General features: G+C 33.4%; 3 protein-coding genes across 4 annotated transcripts; 2 read left to right on the forward strand and 1 right to left on the reverse strand.

The window, feature by feature from the left end:
* Positions 1-1,650: 1,650 nt before the first annotated feature.
* On the forward strand, positions 1,651-3,430 carry LOC131069368 (putative anthocyanidin reductase). The gene is made up of 6 exons (XM_058004734.2): positions 1,651-1,885; positions 1,979-2,133; positions 2,224-2,427; positions 2,502-2,661; positions 2,782-2,995; positions 3,087-3,430. Exons 1-6 carry the CDS (start codon positions 1,759-1,761, stop codon positions 3,232-3,234), a joined length of 1,008 nt encoding a protein of 335 aa, XP_057860717.1. The 5' UTR covers positions 1,651-1,758; the 3' UTR covers positions 3,235-3,430.
* Positions 3,431-4,829: 1,399 nt separating this feature from the next.
* Positions 4,830-8,576, reverse strand: LOC131061634 (F-box protein At1g11270-like). 2 transcript variants are annotated; one of them, XR_009359237.1, is made up of 2 exons: positions 7,998-8,576; positions 4,830-5,074 (listed from the first exon to the last, which is right to left on the reverse strand). XR_009359237.1 is itself a non-coding variant. In XM_059213484.1 (2 exons), exons 1-2 carry the CDS (start codon positions 8,403-8,405, stop codon positions 5,041-5,043), a joined length of 351 nt encoding a protein of 116 aa, XP_059069467.1. In that variant the 5' UTR covers positions 8,406-8,556; the 3' UTR covers positions 4,830-5,040. The 2 variants fall into 2 exon arrangements, 1 of the variants encoding a protein (XP_059069467.1); XM_059213484.1 differs by having other exon boundaries at positions 8,089-8,556.
* Positions 8,577-14,141: 5,565 nt separating this feature from the next.
* On the forward strand, positions 14,142-15,962 carry LOC131069367 (putative anthocyanidin reductase). Its single transcript, XM_059213486.1, has 6 exons — positions 14,142-14,425; positions 14,518-14,672; positions 14,762-14,965; positions 15,040-15,199; positions 15,320-15,533; positions 15,625-15,962. The coding sequence occupies exons 1-6, from the start codon at positions 14,299-14,301 to the stop codon at positions 15,770-15,772; spliced, it is 1,008 nt and encodes a 335-aa protein (XP_059069469.1). The 5' UTR covers positions 14,142-14,298; the 3' UTR covers positions 15,773-15,962.
* The last annotated feature ends 280 nt before the right edge of the window (positions 15,963-16,242 follow it).

Below are 16,242 nucleotides of genomic sequence, written 5' to 3' on the forward strand. Positions count from 1 at the left end.
ATATTTTGTTTTCTCTCTATTTTAAACTTTGTCGTTGAAACTCATTTTAGATTATTCTTTTATTCCTTATGAATTTGTAAAACTACTTATATAATTATTCTATTTCTACTACACATTAATTAATTTACTTATATAATCAAGGTTTTTAATATATATAATAAAAATACTTTCAAAATATCTATAAAGTATTTTAAAAAAAATTAATAGTTTTCTAACTGCACATCTACACAACATTTATATGAATTATTCTTTGATTAATTAGACAATTAAATTAACAATAATATTTATCAATTAATCACAATAAAATTATGTGGAGCCACCTGAACATCACCGACAATAGATGTCTTGTTCAATGTCTGTTTTTCATTCAATCATTTGTTTAGTGAAACTTAAAAATACTTCCCAAGAGAAAAATGATAAAAATTTTGGCCGTAGACGTGCTTATTGCAGGGAGTTGATTGTGAAAAGGATTTAGTGGCGAGAGAAAAGTGAAAAATGGTACTAGTTTTTCGAAATAAAATAATGGAGTAGGTCTCACTTGTCAGTGCAATAATGATAAAAGTAGGGCAAACGTTGAATTGTAGGACTGGCAGACTCATATGTCTGTTCCTCCTAACTTTACATATATGGAATCTATAAGCTAAAGCTCCTAAAAAAAGAAGAATCTTCTGTTCCTTGATTAGGAATTGCGGTGGATATAAAGCCAAGAAGGACGCTTACTACACTGTTTCCCTTTACCTCAGAACGACGGCTTCAATAACTAGCTCTAAACTAATACTGAAAGATTAATTACACGGCAATCACAGTGACTACCTAAAGCGACTTACACTACCGGCTATATGTGTTAGGATGAAAAATCGAATTGAAAATAGCAGATAAATAGAATTAACAATACATAATACACAATACAAACAATGAGATACACAGATTTATCCACACTTGAAGCAGGGGAATCAATCTATTAATCACCAATCTGGTTTACATATACACAGTTGCAATCAGCTCCAGCAATTAACCTTCACAAATGAATTACAATCAGCTCTTAAAGAACTTGCAAAGAGAATATGAATAGCCAAGAGTTTTGACGGCAAACAAGGAAAGAGTCCGTTGGACTTCAACTTCCAACAATATGAACAATATGTAAAGCTTTGCAAGTGATGATAACGAAGATCATAATATATGGGAATCAACAGATGTAAAACATGTAGGAATATGCTAAAATAGATTTCTTATACTTCAAAAATAGATATGAAATTAAAATAAAAAATACTGTCTTAACTGAATACTCATTCCAAATGAATCGTCTAATAGAAAAGAATAAATAAGAAGACAAACATCTCAACTCTAAAACATGAGATTTTAATTTGATTTTTCATCAACTTGCTTTGCGTTGATTTAAATCTCTTAGACTTGCATGCTTTAACTCTCATCTCCGTAGGTTGGGCCAAAGCTGTGCCGTCTGCCCACTTTATTCAGACGAAGATAGTGGGTAATGGGTCCACACGCCTTACAATATTGTCAAACATACTGAAATGCTTACTCAGAGTAGAGAAACATTCCAAGGTAATGACGACATACCTTGTGATCTTTCCTTTTCTTTATTTTGGATCCAGTTCACCATGTACGCACACTTCATATGCTGCTTTTACACGGGTAGCAGGTTATGTACAGATGTAAGCTATTTAACACAACTGCCAGCCTAAGTCTATCCATCGCGAAATTGTAAATAACAAGTTCTGTTATACAAACGGAGAGGAGATGGACAAAGAAGAGGGTAAGAGGGAAACAGTGTGTGTAACAGGAGCGGCAGGATTCATCGGATCCTGCCTCGTCAAAAATCTCTTGCAAAGGGGTTATATAGTTCATGCTACCTTGAGAGATCCTGGTAACTGTATGCTAACTCCCATTTTTTTTCATCTCACATCTCTTCTTCATTCATAATCTATATTAACAGATTAATTTTTTTTTTCTCCTGTAGAAAACCCAGCTAAAAATAGTCATCTGCTATCCCTTCCGGAAGCCAAAGAAAGGCTCCAACTGTTCAAAGCAGATCTCTTGCAATTTGGCAGCTTTGATTCAGCGGTTGAAGGCTGTGATTTCGTCATCAACATGGCTACTTCTACGGATTTCCAGGTAATCCATTCAACCACCCTTCTAGATCGTCGTATATTGTCCCTGTTTTAAGGATGCGATTGAGACAACGAGTGGAGTGGTATATATCAGGGCGATATTGTCCAGCCTACGGTTGATGGAACGGTAGACATTCTAAGATCTTGCAAGAAAGCAAAAACTGTGAAGCGAGTAATCCATACATCTTCCATCACCGCAGCTTGCCCTCTAAATGAAGACGGACAACTTAAGGAGATTCTTGATGAATCCTGCTGGACTCCTGTTGATTATATCAAAGGCAGAGACGTCATTTATGGAGTAAGCGTTGAAGTTTTTCTTCAATAATAATTGCTAGAATTAATGGCCCATCTTATAGTGGATTTTGTGTTCAGATGTATTCAGTATCCAAGACTTTGGCGGAGCAAGCAGCTCTGCGATTCGGAGCAGAGGAAGAGATTGAAGTGGTAACAGTATTGGTAGGGATGGTGGGAGGTCCTTGGCTAACACCCACAGTTCCCGGAAGCGTTTCATCAATATTAGCCTCTCTCACAGGTAATATACCCACTTCATTTAAAACACAGAAACATTCGTTGGGTGTTTATCAATCTGCAATTATGGTTTCTTCTCTTCATATATACATGACCTGAGAATTGAAACCTGGAAATTTCTCAGGAAACAGACTACTTTACGAAGTCACATTTTCGAGTAAAGATTTCTTAGGATCGGTACCATTAATCCACGTGGAAGATGTATGCAGTGCACATATTTATTTGATGGAGCACCCATCCGCAGCAGGTCGATATGTGTGCTGTTCCGATCCCGTTACCGTTGCTGACATGCTGAACTCCTTTCGCAAACGATATCCAGAAATCCCCCTAGCTTTTGGGTAAGTAGTTTGATGATCCGCACACTATATTTCTTTCGCAGTTGGGGGAATTGTTTAATAGGTAACTGATTTTCTTTGTTATGTGAAAAAGGAATAAAGAGGAAGAAGATGAGTGGAAGAAAGTGGTTGTACCAATCTCTTCCAAGAAACTGAGTGATGTGGGATATTCGTACAAGTATCATCTGGAGGAAATACTTAATGATAGCATCGAATGTGCAAAGCAAACGAAAATCTTGTGAGGGATGTACTACTTATATATATATCCTTTCCTCTTATCATGCGAATAACAGAGGTGTAGTAACTAAGATAAGCTCGCTCTTCATTACAGAAATGCAATCTCCTTAAGGTGCATCTTATAGAATGATGCAAACTGAAATATTTATTTGTAAAATAATTATAATCTTTAAAGAACTGTCAAAGATTTTTTTAGTTGAATTATAATTTTAATTAGGTGGGATTTAATTTATAGTAAGTGTAATGGGATGGCTAGTATTTATTTTTTAATTATTATTGTGATTAGTTTAATTTATTCAAATATATATATTTTTCAATAATATTATAACAAGTTGTCAAAAAAAAGTATTATGGAATGTGTCTATATTCAAGTATAAGTGAAAATGTACATTTAATGTAATCAGATTGTCATTAGAAAATAATACAATCATCCATTTAATCTAATAATGAAAGTAACCATCCATTTAATACAATTATTTGACTTATATTCTATTATCTTATCAAATAAAAAATGCATTCAAGATAATTAGCAAGGCATTTGGCTTTAAACATTATGGTCGAGGATTCAAATCACTATATTTATTTAATAGTGGCTAGGTGAAAATTGATAGAGTGAGCTTTAACTAGCATGTTAACATAGCATACCCTTATTAGTTTTGAGACATGGTGGCAATCAAAAGCTATCACCTATTCCTTGTTCCACTCACTACTTTATTTACCTCAATACTACAACTTGTATTTTGATTCTTTTTTTTGTCAATGAACAAATTTACTTAAGAAGCTCATTGATGAATTTTACTTAAAGTTTCCAAGGTTTATTATCAAGGTTCTAAGAATATAATTTTATGATTGGAAACAAAGAATGACATGTTAGATAATGAGATAGGGCTCTTCTCTCCAACAATTTGAGCTCTACTATCTTAGAAGGGTGGTCTAATTGATATTCCTAAGACTCAAAATCATGAAAGGATTGGAAAAATCAAAAGACTTACGGATTTAATAACTATGGTTAACTATTATAGATTTATTTCAATGACTAGCATACTTAAATGATTTGACTAATTTTAATAAATTATTCAAAACATGAATAAACTCTAAATTAGGTCCTTTAAACACAAGACTAACCAAATTTTTCTTGTCACTAACCCACATGTTAATTTTGATATTGAAATGATATTGTATGCAAGGTTGGAATATTGTGAATAGAGATTAGTTATCTTTGGATTTTTTTCACATATTGAAACAGTTAGTCTATACAGATAAAATTGTGTAATTTATTGTCATCGGCTAAAATGATGACCCTTCTTGCTAGGGGAAAGGACCCAGTAGTTGAGCATGTACCAATTATTGTGAGGGTTGTTGATACCTTTTGTTCCAATAATTGTACAAATAAAAACTATTCTTTGAAAAAAAAAATATCATTTTTTGTGTCTTTATATATCAATAATTGCAATACATCAAATCAGTTTGAATTATTATGGCATGTATCATTGATTTACTAAATTCCATGCAACTATTAAACAAAAAACATTCAATACATGTTTCACATTAAATAAATTAAAACAACATTCCTACAACTCAGCACACTTTTGATGTGATATAAAATACAATTGTAAAATGATTATATTAATATTTGTACAATTTTATAAAACAAATATAAAATATTGTATTACAATTTGTACAATTTTACATGATAAAGTGTCAAATCACTGATATATGGTTGACCAACTTGTGAGGCAAAACAATCCCATCACTCATTCACAATTGTTCAACTTTTCATCCTCTAATAGCCAGCTTCTGAATATAAATGTTCAGATTCTAGTTTGCAACCACCAAATCTGGGACCTGAAACATTAAATAGAGCAATTGTGAGGCTCTCCATTCGATTGAAAACAAACAATTAATGCAAAAAAAAATTTAAATTTACCTCCCATAAATCCACCTCATGTACTCATCCAATAGAAATGCAGAAATCCATACCCACGGATCAAGCAAGATCATAAAATGGCCATAGATCAAGCAAGATCAAAAAATAGCCACAGATCAAACAAATCAAATAAGATTTTAAAAAAGGAGGGAAAATGTCATATTAATGTAGCCTGTGGTAAAGGGATTTTCTTTTGTTATTGCTTAAAAAAGTTTATTTTCTACGGTACTGGTTCTTACCAGAGTGATGGCAGTGATGATAGTTACTGCCTTGTATGGTGTATCATATGAATTTTTCAACGATTATGTTAAGCACAAGTTAGTTGATCTATGCTAGAGCAGCGAATAGTGAAAAGTTATGATCATTCCAAACCCCTGTAGTAGAGGGGTATGACTTTCCTTTTTCTTATTTACTGTTGTTTGCATGCTGTTAAGACAACCATATGGTTGTTTTCTACATTACAGTTACTACATTGTCTGTACGGACTCAAGATCAACAATTGTAGACTGTTAATAAGCCATCTGTAAACAACTAAAAGCATGTATACAGCTGTTATTGTGTGTTGAATTTCATTCTTGACCTTTGTAATATAAAATGTAAATTCTTTTATAACTTGGCTATCAGGGTAGATCAGGAAGTTATAGAAACTAGTAAATATACAAATTAATATATGTGCACATTGACAAACGAGTGCAATGAAATTTGTTGATTTTTCTGAATCTCATGTAAATTCTCAATTCAACTCTAATGTTATTAAGTGAGGTTCATGTATATGATGTATGCCTTATTTATAATAAATTAATAATTGAAATTTCCTATATTTTTTACTTGTCATCCCTGCCGTCAGAATATAATCTGTCTACAACTCTATGTTAGAAAGTTTGAAGCATCACCAAAATTGTCCACCATGTATATCTCTTACTCATCGCTACACAATTTTTGCTACCGAAAGCTTAGCAAAAGCACCACATGGAAAATGCAAAAAAGATACAAAATAGCTTCTGTTTTATGAAAGATATGTTCTCTTTCCTTTAATAAAATTTGCAAGCCTGTTCCTATCTTGAGTTTTACCCCAATTCGTATGTAGATTGGATTTATTAATTTTATCTAGAAAGGTTATGCATTACCCCAATTCGTATGTAGATTGGATTTATTAATTTTATCTAGAAAGGTTATGCATCCCTTAAGGAATACAGAGCCTTGACTAAAAGACTTTTGCAACTCACAGAATCCTAGAGAGGTGGATCTGTCTGGGGTCTGTCATTTGAAGGCAATATGGAAAAAAATTGTTTGTGAGAAAGCAACATGGAAGCCTAGCACATACAATGCGTCTACTTGAATTCATTGCCTGACAGTTCAGGGAAAAGAAAATTCTAGTCTGATATCTCTCATGATGATCTTTTGTGGTAAACAAGTAACTTGATATCATGCCTAGTGGTGCATTGTGATTTATGCACCTCAATTGATGACCGCTATATAGTGTAATGTTATTTTTTTATCAATACTAGGATTCCAAAATTTATCCACTAATTTGCAGTCCATTTAATTTCTAAATTTTTCTTTATTTCGAGTATTTGTTTTTTGATTTTTCATCACAAACAATTCCAACTGCCATCATCTCTATGTATGTTACCTCTGTTTTATCTGGAATTCTAATCAGATTGTACTACTCTGTGCCCCTCTCAACACAACTCGCTGTTGGTCTCTGGAGATAATATTTCTGTTTTACTCTCTCTTTTGTTAATAAACATTCTAGGGCACGTTGTCCATTGCAATTTGGTGGAGCTGTAAGGTCAGACCCCAGCCATTAAATCACCAAAACGTTCCAGGTTCAAAATCTGCCAGCAATGCCAAAGAATCTTCAACCATGATTCTTCAACAGAAAAACAACACTCTAGGTTACAGAAGTTCTTGACCTTAAGCAAACTAGATGTCCATACGACGTACGATGGCAAGTTGGAGAAACATAAGACCCTAACGCTGTATGGAACAATTCTGTAACAATGGAATCTTATCTGGTCCTATAGTTGTTACTCAGACAAAAATTTAGTTGATTTCAAACAGTTGTCCATCACAATTTGTGAGCAGGCAGTAAATTGGCAGCTGTAAATGTAATGGCTGTAATTGTCCCAGCTTCACCATATAAAAAAATTAATCACAAATCAGTCACCATGTTAATCAATGTCTCCAAAAAATAACACAGCCAATTACCCTGCTATCCCCGATTTATTACAAATCGGTTCCCATATTAATGAATATCTCCAAAACCTAAAGTTCGATGAAAAATACAAGTGGACAGCTGTTGTAATAATTCCAATTACCCCTACGTTTTCCAATCCATCCTAAAACAGTCACACATTGATTACTCTGTCCAAAATATGGATCTGGACAGAAAATACAATTTCCTCTCACCCTTATGCAACATCTTCTAAATTAACAAATACCATACCCACAAGCTATTCTAGGAAGAAAGAGCCAAACTCCACAATTCAAGTGATAAGCGAAACAAAAACAAATCCACCCAGAGCATTTCACTAAATTCACCAGGATTAAGTTGCCTCATTATTCCCCCTAAAAATAATCCAATACATTGCACAGATTTTGCCACAATTGAGCTAATTAGGCATTTGCTTTACCTATGCAAATCCATAAAAAATAATATAACGGGAAAACCCATAATTTTACTAAATTCCAGGATAGTCTTCCAAAACTCCAAATATATAACCCAGATCCGCCATTCACAACCTCTTACTCAGTTTGCTCTGAGCAGGGCATACACAATCCTACCCTTCCAACCCATAATTTATAAAAACAAATTGATTCAATTAAAAAAACCCTAACCTTTATATATACGAAACAATTGGGTCACAAAATTTCAGCAGAACTAAGAGAATTCTACAAGCATCCCTCTGTCTGAAGAAAACCCACTTACAACATCTGTAATATATCATCCACAATGTGCGCAGGAAGCTGACCCAGAGAACGCGCAAAGCTGACATTGACTGCATGCATTCCCTTACTAAGTACAAATCTCTCCAGCTGAGGAACATGAAATCTTTCAGAAGACAAAAGAGAATTCCACTCTTTGGACACAATGCAAAAGCGGAAAACAGATTCTAATGGAAGATACTCCAAGATTTCCTCCATTAAATGATACGGTGTCTTCTCCCACACAGATTCTGAATTGTTTGCCGCTGTCTCTACCATATTCACTCTCTCTACTTCATCTACAGTATGTTCCCCAGCCATGCTAAAACATTTAATTACTCAATACTGAGGGGCTCGTCAGAATCTTTCCCGAATCACTCGTTGGATATTTTCTCATATAGAAATTTTCCCTTTCAGTTCTTATATAGCTAGGTATAGCTATTTTACGGGTACGATGAATTAGGAAAGTCAATTTTAATTTGGGTATCCTTAATGAAGAAGATTTTTGGCAAGTACCTAGCAAATTTGTAAACCTAGCCAAAGATTTTTGGCAAGTAAATAGCAAGAAGAATGCATAAAACGAGACAAAAATAAACATCATGAAATTTGTAACCCTAGCTAAAGCTTTTTGCCAGGTAAATAGCCTTATGCAGAGGAAAATGACAGGTAAAGATGAAAAAGATTGCACAAATGTTCGAATTCAAACATGGGTCGTTGCCCCGTAAGATCTATAAAGACCTTACTTGCTCGAAAGGGTTGCAAACCATTTCATTTCTTGTGTCAACAGACACAGTTGCAAACTGTAGGGATCCATACCACCATACGAGCCATGTCGTCGACATTGTATGTGGAACGCCGAGGAGAAAGCTGCAAAACATAAAATACAGTCAAAATTAAAAAGCAGAGAAGGATATCATGTAGAAAACAGTCAAAATGACATACGGTTGTAAAATGACATACCACGTCTCTGAATGCCGTGCCCTGGTCGCTCTGGTTGCCACGTCTATGGATGCCCTGGCGTGGTCGTTCTGGTTGCCACGTCTCTGTTCATGGTAGCTCCTGTGGCGGCAGAAGATGCAGCGTTTGGGGAAGGCTGTGGAGGATAGAAAAGATTAGGGTTGAAAATGTTTGCCTATTCGATGAGTAAAAAATGGATATGATTTAGTTTTATTTAGGTTTTAGTTTTTATTCATTCACTTATTTAATAGAAAATGTTTGCCTATTCGATGAGTAAAAAATGGATATGATTTAATTTTATTTAATTATTAATAACATGATGTACAATTATATAATGTTAATTGTTTTCATATGTGTTAGGGGGTGAATTTTTTAGGTGACAATATGTTCAACTATTAGGCTAAAGGTAACTAAAGACTGGGTGTGCTAATTCACTATGATTGGTAGGGGGTTCAAAAATGGTCATTTTGAACACTTTTTATAAATGCGTTTAAAAAACATATCAAAAATGATGATGACGACCCGAAACCTTAGTTATAAGTAGTTAACTCGTCATAGAAGGTGCTATAAAAAATTTAGACGTTTTCGACATTGTTATGTCGACTTTTGAAAAGCACGAAGTTAGGGTGCACGACTACTGGGTCCTTTCCCCTATATCGTTAATAATTTTTAACCTCCCTTATTCAATATCATCGTACACGAGTCACCCAAAGTTATGATAACCTATAAGTGAAGGCGTCCGCTGATTTCTTCATGAATGTTCTACAACGAATTTTGTTTTTGGTAAATTCACAAGATTAGAAACATCATCGTAGTCCCAAGAATGAATGCACCGATGTCTTCAAGCACACGGTATTTTAAAAAAGAAGTTACTGGAAGCAGAGTACAATGTAAACAGATGTCGACAGAGATATTTCTAAAACACCTAAGAGTAGCAATTATACCAATTTTTTTTCATAGTACAAATACTACTTACCGCACGAGAGATATCTAGGTACACCATGTATCTTTCCTCTTTTCAAGATGGACACAAAGCAGAATACGATACCAATAACATTTTGACACAAAGCAGAGTACAATAAATAAATTAGCAACCTGGATAAACAAGAAAGACTGATAAATGAAAATCCCAACTTTAGCAACGACTTTAGCCTAGAGGAAATATTGAATGCCATACCTAAACCATCATCTTTGAGGGTGGTTTGCCAGCAAATGGAGAAGGGTTTGATAAAGGCCTCTGATTTTCCTCCTATTGAGGTATATTAAGATGAGAATGGCATAATCTAGTTCAATGACAACAGGAGTTTGTGGGTGTTTAGGAAAGCTAGTCTTATAAGTGTTCCAACCAAGCTTTCTTCAACGCCTTTCTTCAGTTCTTCCAATCCAAAGATAACTGATCCCAATCCAAAGATAACTGATCCCTATCTAAAGTATTCCAATTCTCTTCACTTTTCTCTTTAATTTAGAATGAATAATCAAATGATAAGGATAAATAAAGTTATAATAAATTAATATATTGAAAATTTTCACAACATTATTCTTGTCTTAATTAATGAAATCTAATGGAGAAGTAATCAAATTAGTTGTTGCTTCTTAATTTTTTTTTAAAACACTTTTACTTTCTAGTATTATGTACTTTAGCATGTATGAACCATTTAACATTTTATTGGGACCTTGCTCATTATTTAGTTGACAAAAATGTGTCTATGATACTTTTCGCTTACAAAATATTAGTTGTATCAAAGAAGAAATATTCTTATCACTTCATCTTCCATCTCTCTAAATAGTCCTATAAATTCTATTTGTATTTTAGAAAATCACTTTGAAAAGTAAATCTACACATTGGGTAATTTTTCTTATCCACTTCCACATATCTTTGTAGATGATGAACTATCCTCAAATTTTGAAATTTTTTTCTATTTATCTCGTAAATATTGGAAAGAACTATACTCTTACCAAGTGATTCCATTATAATATGGTGTGATTTCCTAGCAGTTCTCTAGGCATGGGAATTTGCTAAGACTAATGTAAACCATTAAATTATTTCACTTTGAGGACTTAGAAAGAAATATTATACTCTTACTTTTTTTTTGGTTTTAATGGCTACAAAATAATATTGGTACCCAACATAGGTTACAAATGGTAATACCTTGATGATGGTCAAGCGGTTGACATTTATTTTCTTGTCAACCTCTTGTATCTATTGAAAAAGTGTAAGTTATATGATGTTGATTGTAAAATAGATTTTAGATCTATATTTTTAAAATTACTATGAACCACAATATAATGATCAAGTAGATAGTGTTCTTATAATACAATGAGATCTCTCTCTCTCTCTCTCTCTCTCTCTCTCTCTCTCTCTCTCTCTCTCTCTCTCTCTCACACACACACACACACACACACACACACACACACACACACACATTTAAGCTATCTATAATTTGATTAAGATGAGTTCTTAATGTATTTACTTACATAATCAATCATATTAATTATTAGAGAAATATAAAGTGGATGCCAAACTCACTCTTTAAAATAATTTACAACAAATGACTTCAAAGATAACTAATATTAGTATTTGAAAAATTATAATTTCTTCGAACAATATTATATATTTTTATTTATAGAGAAATATAAATTAAACGTAAAAATTAATATCACTCTAGAAGGTTGTATCATTTTTGTTACAATTTTTTCTTTTATATTTATGGTCTCTCATTTCTTTGAACACTATTCATACTTCATTTTCTCATCTCTACATTTTACTAGAATGTATAAGAAGACAAAGAATAAAAAATATTCTTGCCACTATAAAAATAAGAACCACCAATTATCAGACCAATTGAGTTTTCCCTACTTGCACACATGCTTTTTTATGGACTACCCCCATATTGAATGGGCCATCAAGTGAATATTTTCTTAAGGGGCACACTAGGGTACTCTACTAATATGATGTAGTCTCATGTTTCCTACCAAAATGCATGGACTTAGTTTGGTATTTAGAATTCTTGGATTGAGTACATTCAAGATTATCTTCTCCCACTAGCCATTTACAATCAATTTATTGTTTTTTACAACAAAAAAATCGATGATGCTCCATTGAAGTGTTTATCTTGACATGAAAATTTAAAATTTAGCGAGTTAGTGTCATGTTTTCATAATGTTCTACTGTAAACTATTCTAACCAATAATTGCATGATTATCTGCATGCGTTCCCTACACAAACATAATGCTCACTTGAGGGAGAATTTATGAACTAGGATCTCAAAGGTCTTCTCAATGTTGAGAACATGCTCATGCATGGCCCCTTATTGTTTCTCCTTCCTCCACATCTATTTTAGAACCAAATTATCCTTGAAAACTTGTTAATGTTTCAACTTCTACTGTTTTGGCTCTTTGAAATTTATACTTTCAATTTTATGTTATGTTTATCCCCTTCAATTTTATGATTCTAAATATTTTATATCAATCTTGAGGACTTGGCTCTTTTGTGACTATAATTATATGTAATTTACTATATTTTTATTATTAACATATTTTTCTATAAGTGATCTCTCACCTTTATGGGGAAAAACCTATTGCTAATGATGCACAATTAAATATAAAAATTTGTAAAATAAAATATTCCATTAGATATACTAATCAATATTAAAATTGATTAGCTTATAACAAAACAAAAGATAGGTCATAACAACACCACATCACTTTACAAAACCAAACATCTAATATGAAATGATAAAAATGTATATATCTAAAATCTCTAAATAAAAGTCAACACAACATGATATGCATGTGTAGCTTGTCTAATGTTGCATTTCAATGTTGGTCTTCCCTTCCTTGTTAATTACATTAATTGTAGCATTATTCTTCTCTCAATTTATATTTTTAAAATTAATTTTTTGTAATAATTTTTTTTGTGCTATTCCAAATGACTCCATTAGTTTTCTATTTGTTATCTACTCTTATTACCTATATTCATAAATTTCTTCTATTGGCAATATCAAAACTAATACTATATGCGATATTGGGAAAATCATATTATTGTTCTTATATGTCAGACATTGATAAAAAAATAAAAAATACCTTTCATTCTACACAACTTTAAATCCTTTCATTCTACACAACTTTAAATATTTTGTTTTCTCTCTATTTTAAACTCTCGTTGAAACTCATTTTAGATTACTTTTTTATTCTTTATAAATTTGTAAAGCTACTTATATAATTGTTCTATTTATACTACACATTGGTTAGTTCACTTGCGCACACACACATAATACTTTCAAAATATCTATAAAATATTTTTTAAAAGAATTAATAGTTTTCTCATTGCACATCTATCCAATAATCATAAGAATTATTCTTTGAAAAATTAGACAATCAAATTAATAATAATATTTATATTAATTAATCATAATAAAATTATGTGGAGCCACATGAACATCACCGACAATAGATGTTTTGTTCAATGTCTGTTTTTCATTTAATCATTTGTTAAGTGAAACTACAAAACCTTCCAAGAGAAAAATGCTAAAATTTTTGGCCGTAGACGTCTTGTTGCAGGGATTTGATTGCGAAGAGGATTTAGTGGCGAGCGAAAGGGTTAAAAAGGTACTACTTTTCCCCAAAAAAAAAAGTGAAGTAGGTCTCACTTGTCAGTACAATAATGATAAAGTAGGGCAAACGTTGAATTATAGGACTGCCAAACTCATCTGTCCATTCCTCCTAACTTTTCATATTTATGGAATCTAAAATGAAGAATCTTGTGTTCCTTGATAAAATTGGGAAACAAAAGGTCTTGATTGGATTTTTAGGATACCATTTTTTGTCAATAGATTTTAGTAGGATACATCTCAAGTCTAACATGATATTTAATTTGATTTTTGATCAATTTGATTTGATCAATTTGCATTCTTTAGCTGTCATCTCTGTAGCATATGCCGAAGCCGCTTCGTCTGCCGACTTTAATTGGTAATGGGTCCCTCCGCCCTACAAAATTGTCAAACATACTGAAATGCTGAGTCAGAGTAGAGAAACATTGCAAGAGAATAACGACATACCTTGTGTTCTTTCCTTTTCTTTATTTTAGATCCGGTTCATCATGTAACGCGTGGTTGCATCTTTTACACAAACTTCATATGCTGCTTTCAAACGGACAGCATGTTATGTACAGATGTAAGCTATTTAACACAACCGCCAGCCAAAGTCTATCCATCGCGAAATTGCAAATAACCAGTCCTGCTATACCAAGGGAGAGGAGATGGATAAAGGAGAGGGTAAGAGGGAAACAGTGTGTGTAACTGGAGCGGCAGGATTCATCGGATCCCGCCTTGTCAAAAATCTGCTGCAAAAGGGTTATGGAGTTCACGCTACACTAAGAGATCCTGGTAACTGTATGCTAACTCCCATTTTTCTTCATCTCACATCTCTTCTTCATTCATAATCTATATAAGTGTTCAGTTTTTTTTATCTCCTGTAGAAAACCCAGCTAAAAATAGTCATCTGCTATCCCTTCCGGGAGCCAAAGAAAGGCTCCATCTGTTCAAAGCAGATCTCTTGCAACATGGCAGCTTTGATTCAGCTGTTGAAGGCTGTGATTTCGTCATCAACATGGCTACTTCTACGGATTTCCAGGTAATCCATTCATCCACTCTTCTAGATTCTCGTCTATTGTCCATGTTTTAAGGATGAGATTGAGACAGCGAGTGGAGTACTGGAAACAGGGCGATATTGTTCAGCCTACGGTTGATGGAACGATGAACATTCTAAGATCTTGCAAGAAAGCAAAAACTGTGAAGCGAGTAATCCATACATCTTCCATCGCCGCAGCTTGCCCTCTAAATGAAGACGGACAGCTTAAGGAGATTCTTGATGAATCCTGCTGGACTCCTGTTGATTATATCAAAGGCAGAGACGTCGTTTATGGAGTAAGCGTTGAAATTTTTCTTCAATAATAATTGCTAGAACTAATGGCCCATCTTATAGTGGATTTTGTGTTCAGATGTATTCAGTATCCAAGACTTTGGCGGAGCAAGCTGCTCTGCGATTCGGAGCAGAGGAAGAGATTGAAGTGGTAACAGTGTTGGTAGGGATGGTGGGAGGTCCTTGGCTAACACCCACAGTTCCCGGAAGCGTTTCATCAATATTAGCCTCTCTCACAGGTAATATACCCACTTCACTTAAAACACGGAAACATTCGTTGAGTGTTTATCCATCTGCAATTATGGTTTCTTCTCTTCATATATACATTACCTGAGAATTGAAACTCGGAAATTTCTCAGAAAACAGACTACTTTACGAAGTCACATGTTCGAGTAAAGATTTGTTTGGATCGGTGCCATTGGTCCACGTGGAAGATGTATGCAGTGCCCATATTTATTTGATGGAACATCCATCCGCAGCAGGTCGATATGTGTGCTGTTCCGATCCCGTGACCGTTGCTGACATGCTCAACTTCTTTCGCAAACGATATCCAGAAATCCCCCTGGCTTTTGGGTAAGTAGTTTGATGATCGACACACTATATTTCTTTCGCAGTCGAGGGAATTGTTTAATAGGCAACTGATGTTCTTTGTTTTGTGAAAAAGGAATAAAGAGGAAGAAGATGAGTGGAAGAAAGTACTAGTACCAATTTCTTCCAAGAAATTGAGTGATGTGGGCTATTCGTACAAGTATCATCTGGAGGAAATACTTAGTGACAGCATCGAATGTGCAAAGCAAATGAAAATCTTGTGAGGGATGTACTACTTATATATATATCCTTTCCTCTTGTCATGCGAATAACAGAGGTCTAGTCACTAAGATAAGCTCGCTCTTCATTACAGAAATGCATTCTCTTTTAGGTGCATCTTATAGAATGATGCAAACTGAAATATTTATTTGTAAAACAACTATATTTGTTAAAGAACTGTCAAGACTCTTTTTTAGTTTAATTACATTTTTAATTAGGTGGGATTTAATTTATATTAAGTGTTATGTAATGGACATTATATATTTCTTAATTATTATTGTGATTAGTTTAATTTATACAAATAAAAATTTATTTGTAAATAATATTATAATAAGTGGTCAACAAAGTATTATGGGACATGTCTATAGTTAAATATAAGTGAAAATATATATTCGATGTAATCAAGATTGTCATTAGAAAATAATAATTAAATAGAAATTATTATATGCAAGTGAAATGTCATATGTAAGGACGA

The sequence above is a fragment of the Cryptomeria japonica genome, chromosome 10 (genome assembly GCF_030272615.1).
Source record: "Cryptomeria japonica chromosome 10, Sugi_1.0, whole genome shotgun sequence".
NCBI classification, from domain to species: domain Eukaryota; kingdom Viridiplantae; phylum Streptophyta; class Pinopsida; order Cupressales; family Cupressaceae; genus Cryptomeria; species Cryptomeria japonica.

Bases quoted from the DNA above. Each gene is read 5' to 3' on its own strand.
- LOC131069368 (XM_058004734.2), top strand. From the start codon at position 1,759: ATGGACAAAGAAGAGGGTAAGAGGGAAACAGTGTGTGTAACAGGAGCG. The intron at 1,886-1,978 runs GTAACTGTATGC...TTTCTCCTGTAG, and splicing joins TGCTACCTTGAGAGATCCTG to AAAACCCAGCTAAAAATAGT. The intron at 2,996-3,086 runs GTAAGTAGTTTG...TATGTGAAAAAG, and splicing joins GAAATCCCCCTAGCTTTTGG to GAATAAAGAGGAAGAAGATG.
- LOC131061634 (XM_059213484.1), bottom strand. From the start codon at position 8,405: ATGGCTGGGGAACATACTGTAGATGAAGTAGAGAGAGTGAATATGGTA. The intron at 5,075-8,088 runs GTAAGTGGGTTT...TTAATGTTTCAG, and splicing joins GATGATATATTACAGATGTT to GTCCCAGATTTGGTGGTTGC.
- LOC131069367 (XM_059213486.1), top strand. From the start codon at position 14,299: ATGGATAAAGGAGAGGGTAAGAGGGAAACAGTGTGTGTAACTGGAGCG. The intron at 14,673-14,761 runs GTAATCCATTCA...TACTGGAAACAG, and splicing joins CTACTTCTACGGATTTCCAG to GGCGATATTGTTCAGCCTAC. The intron at 15,534-15,624 runs GTAAGTAGTTTG...TTTGTGAAAAAG, and splicing joins GAAATCCCCCTGGCTTTTGG to GAATAAAGAGGAAGAAGATG.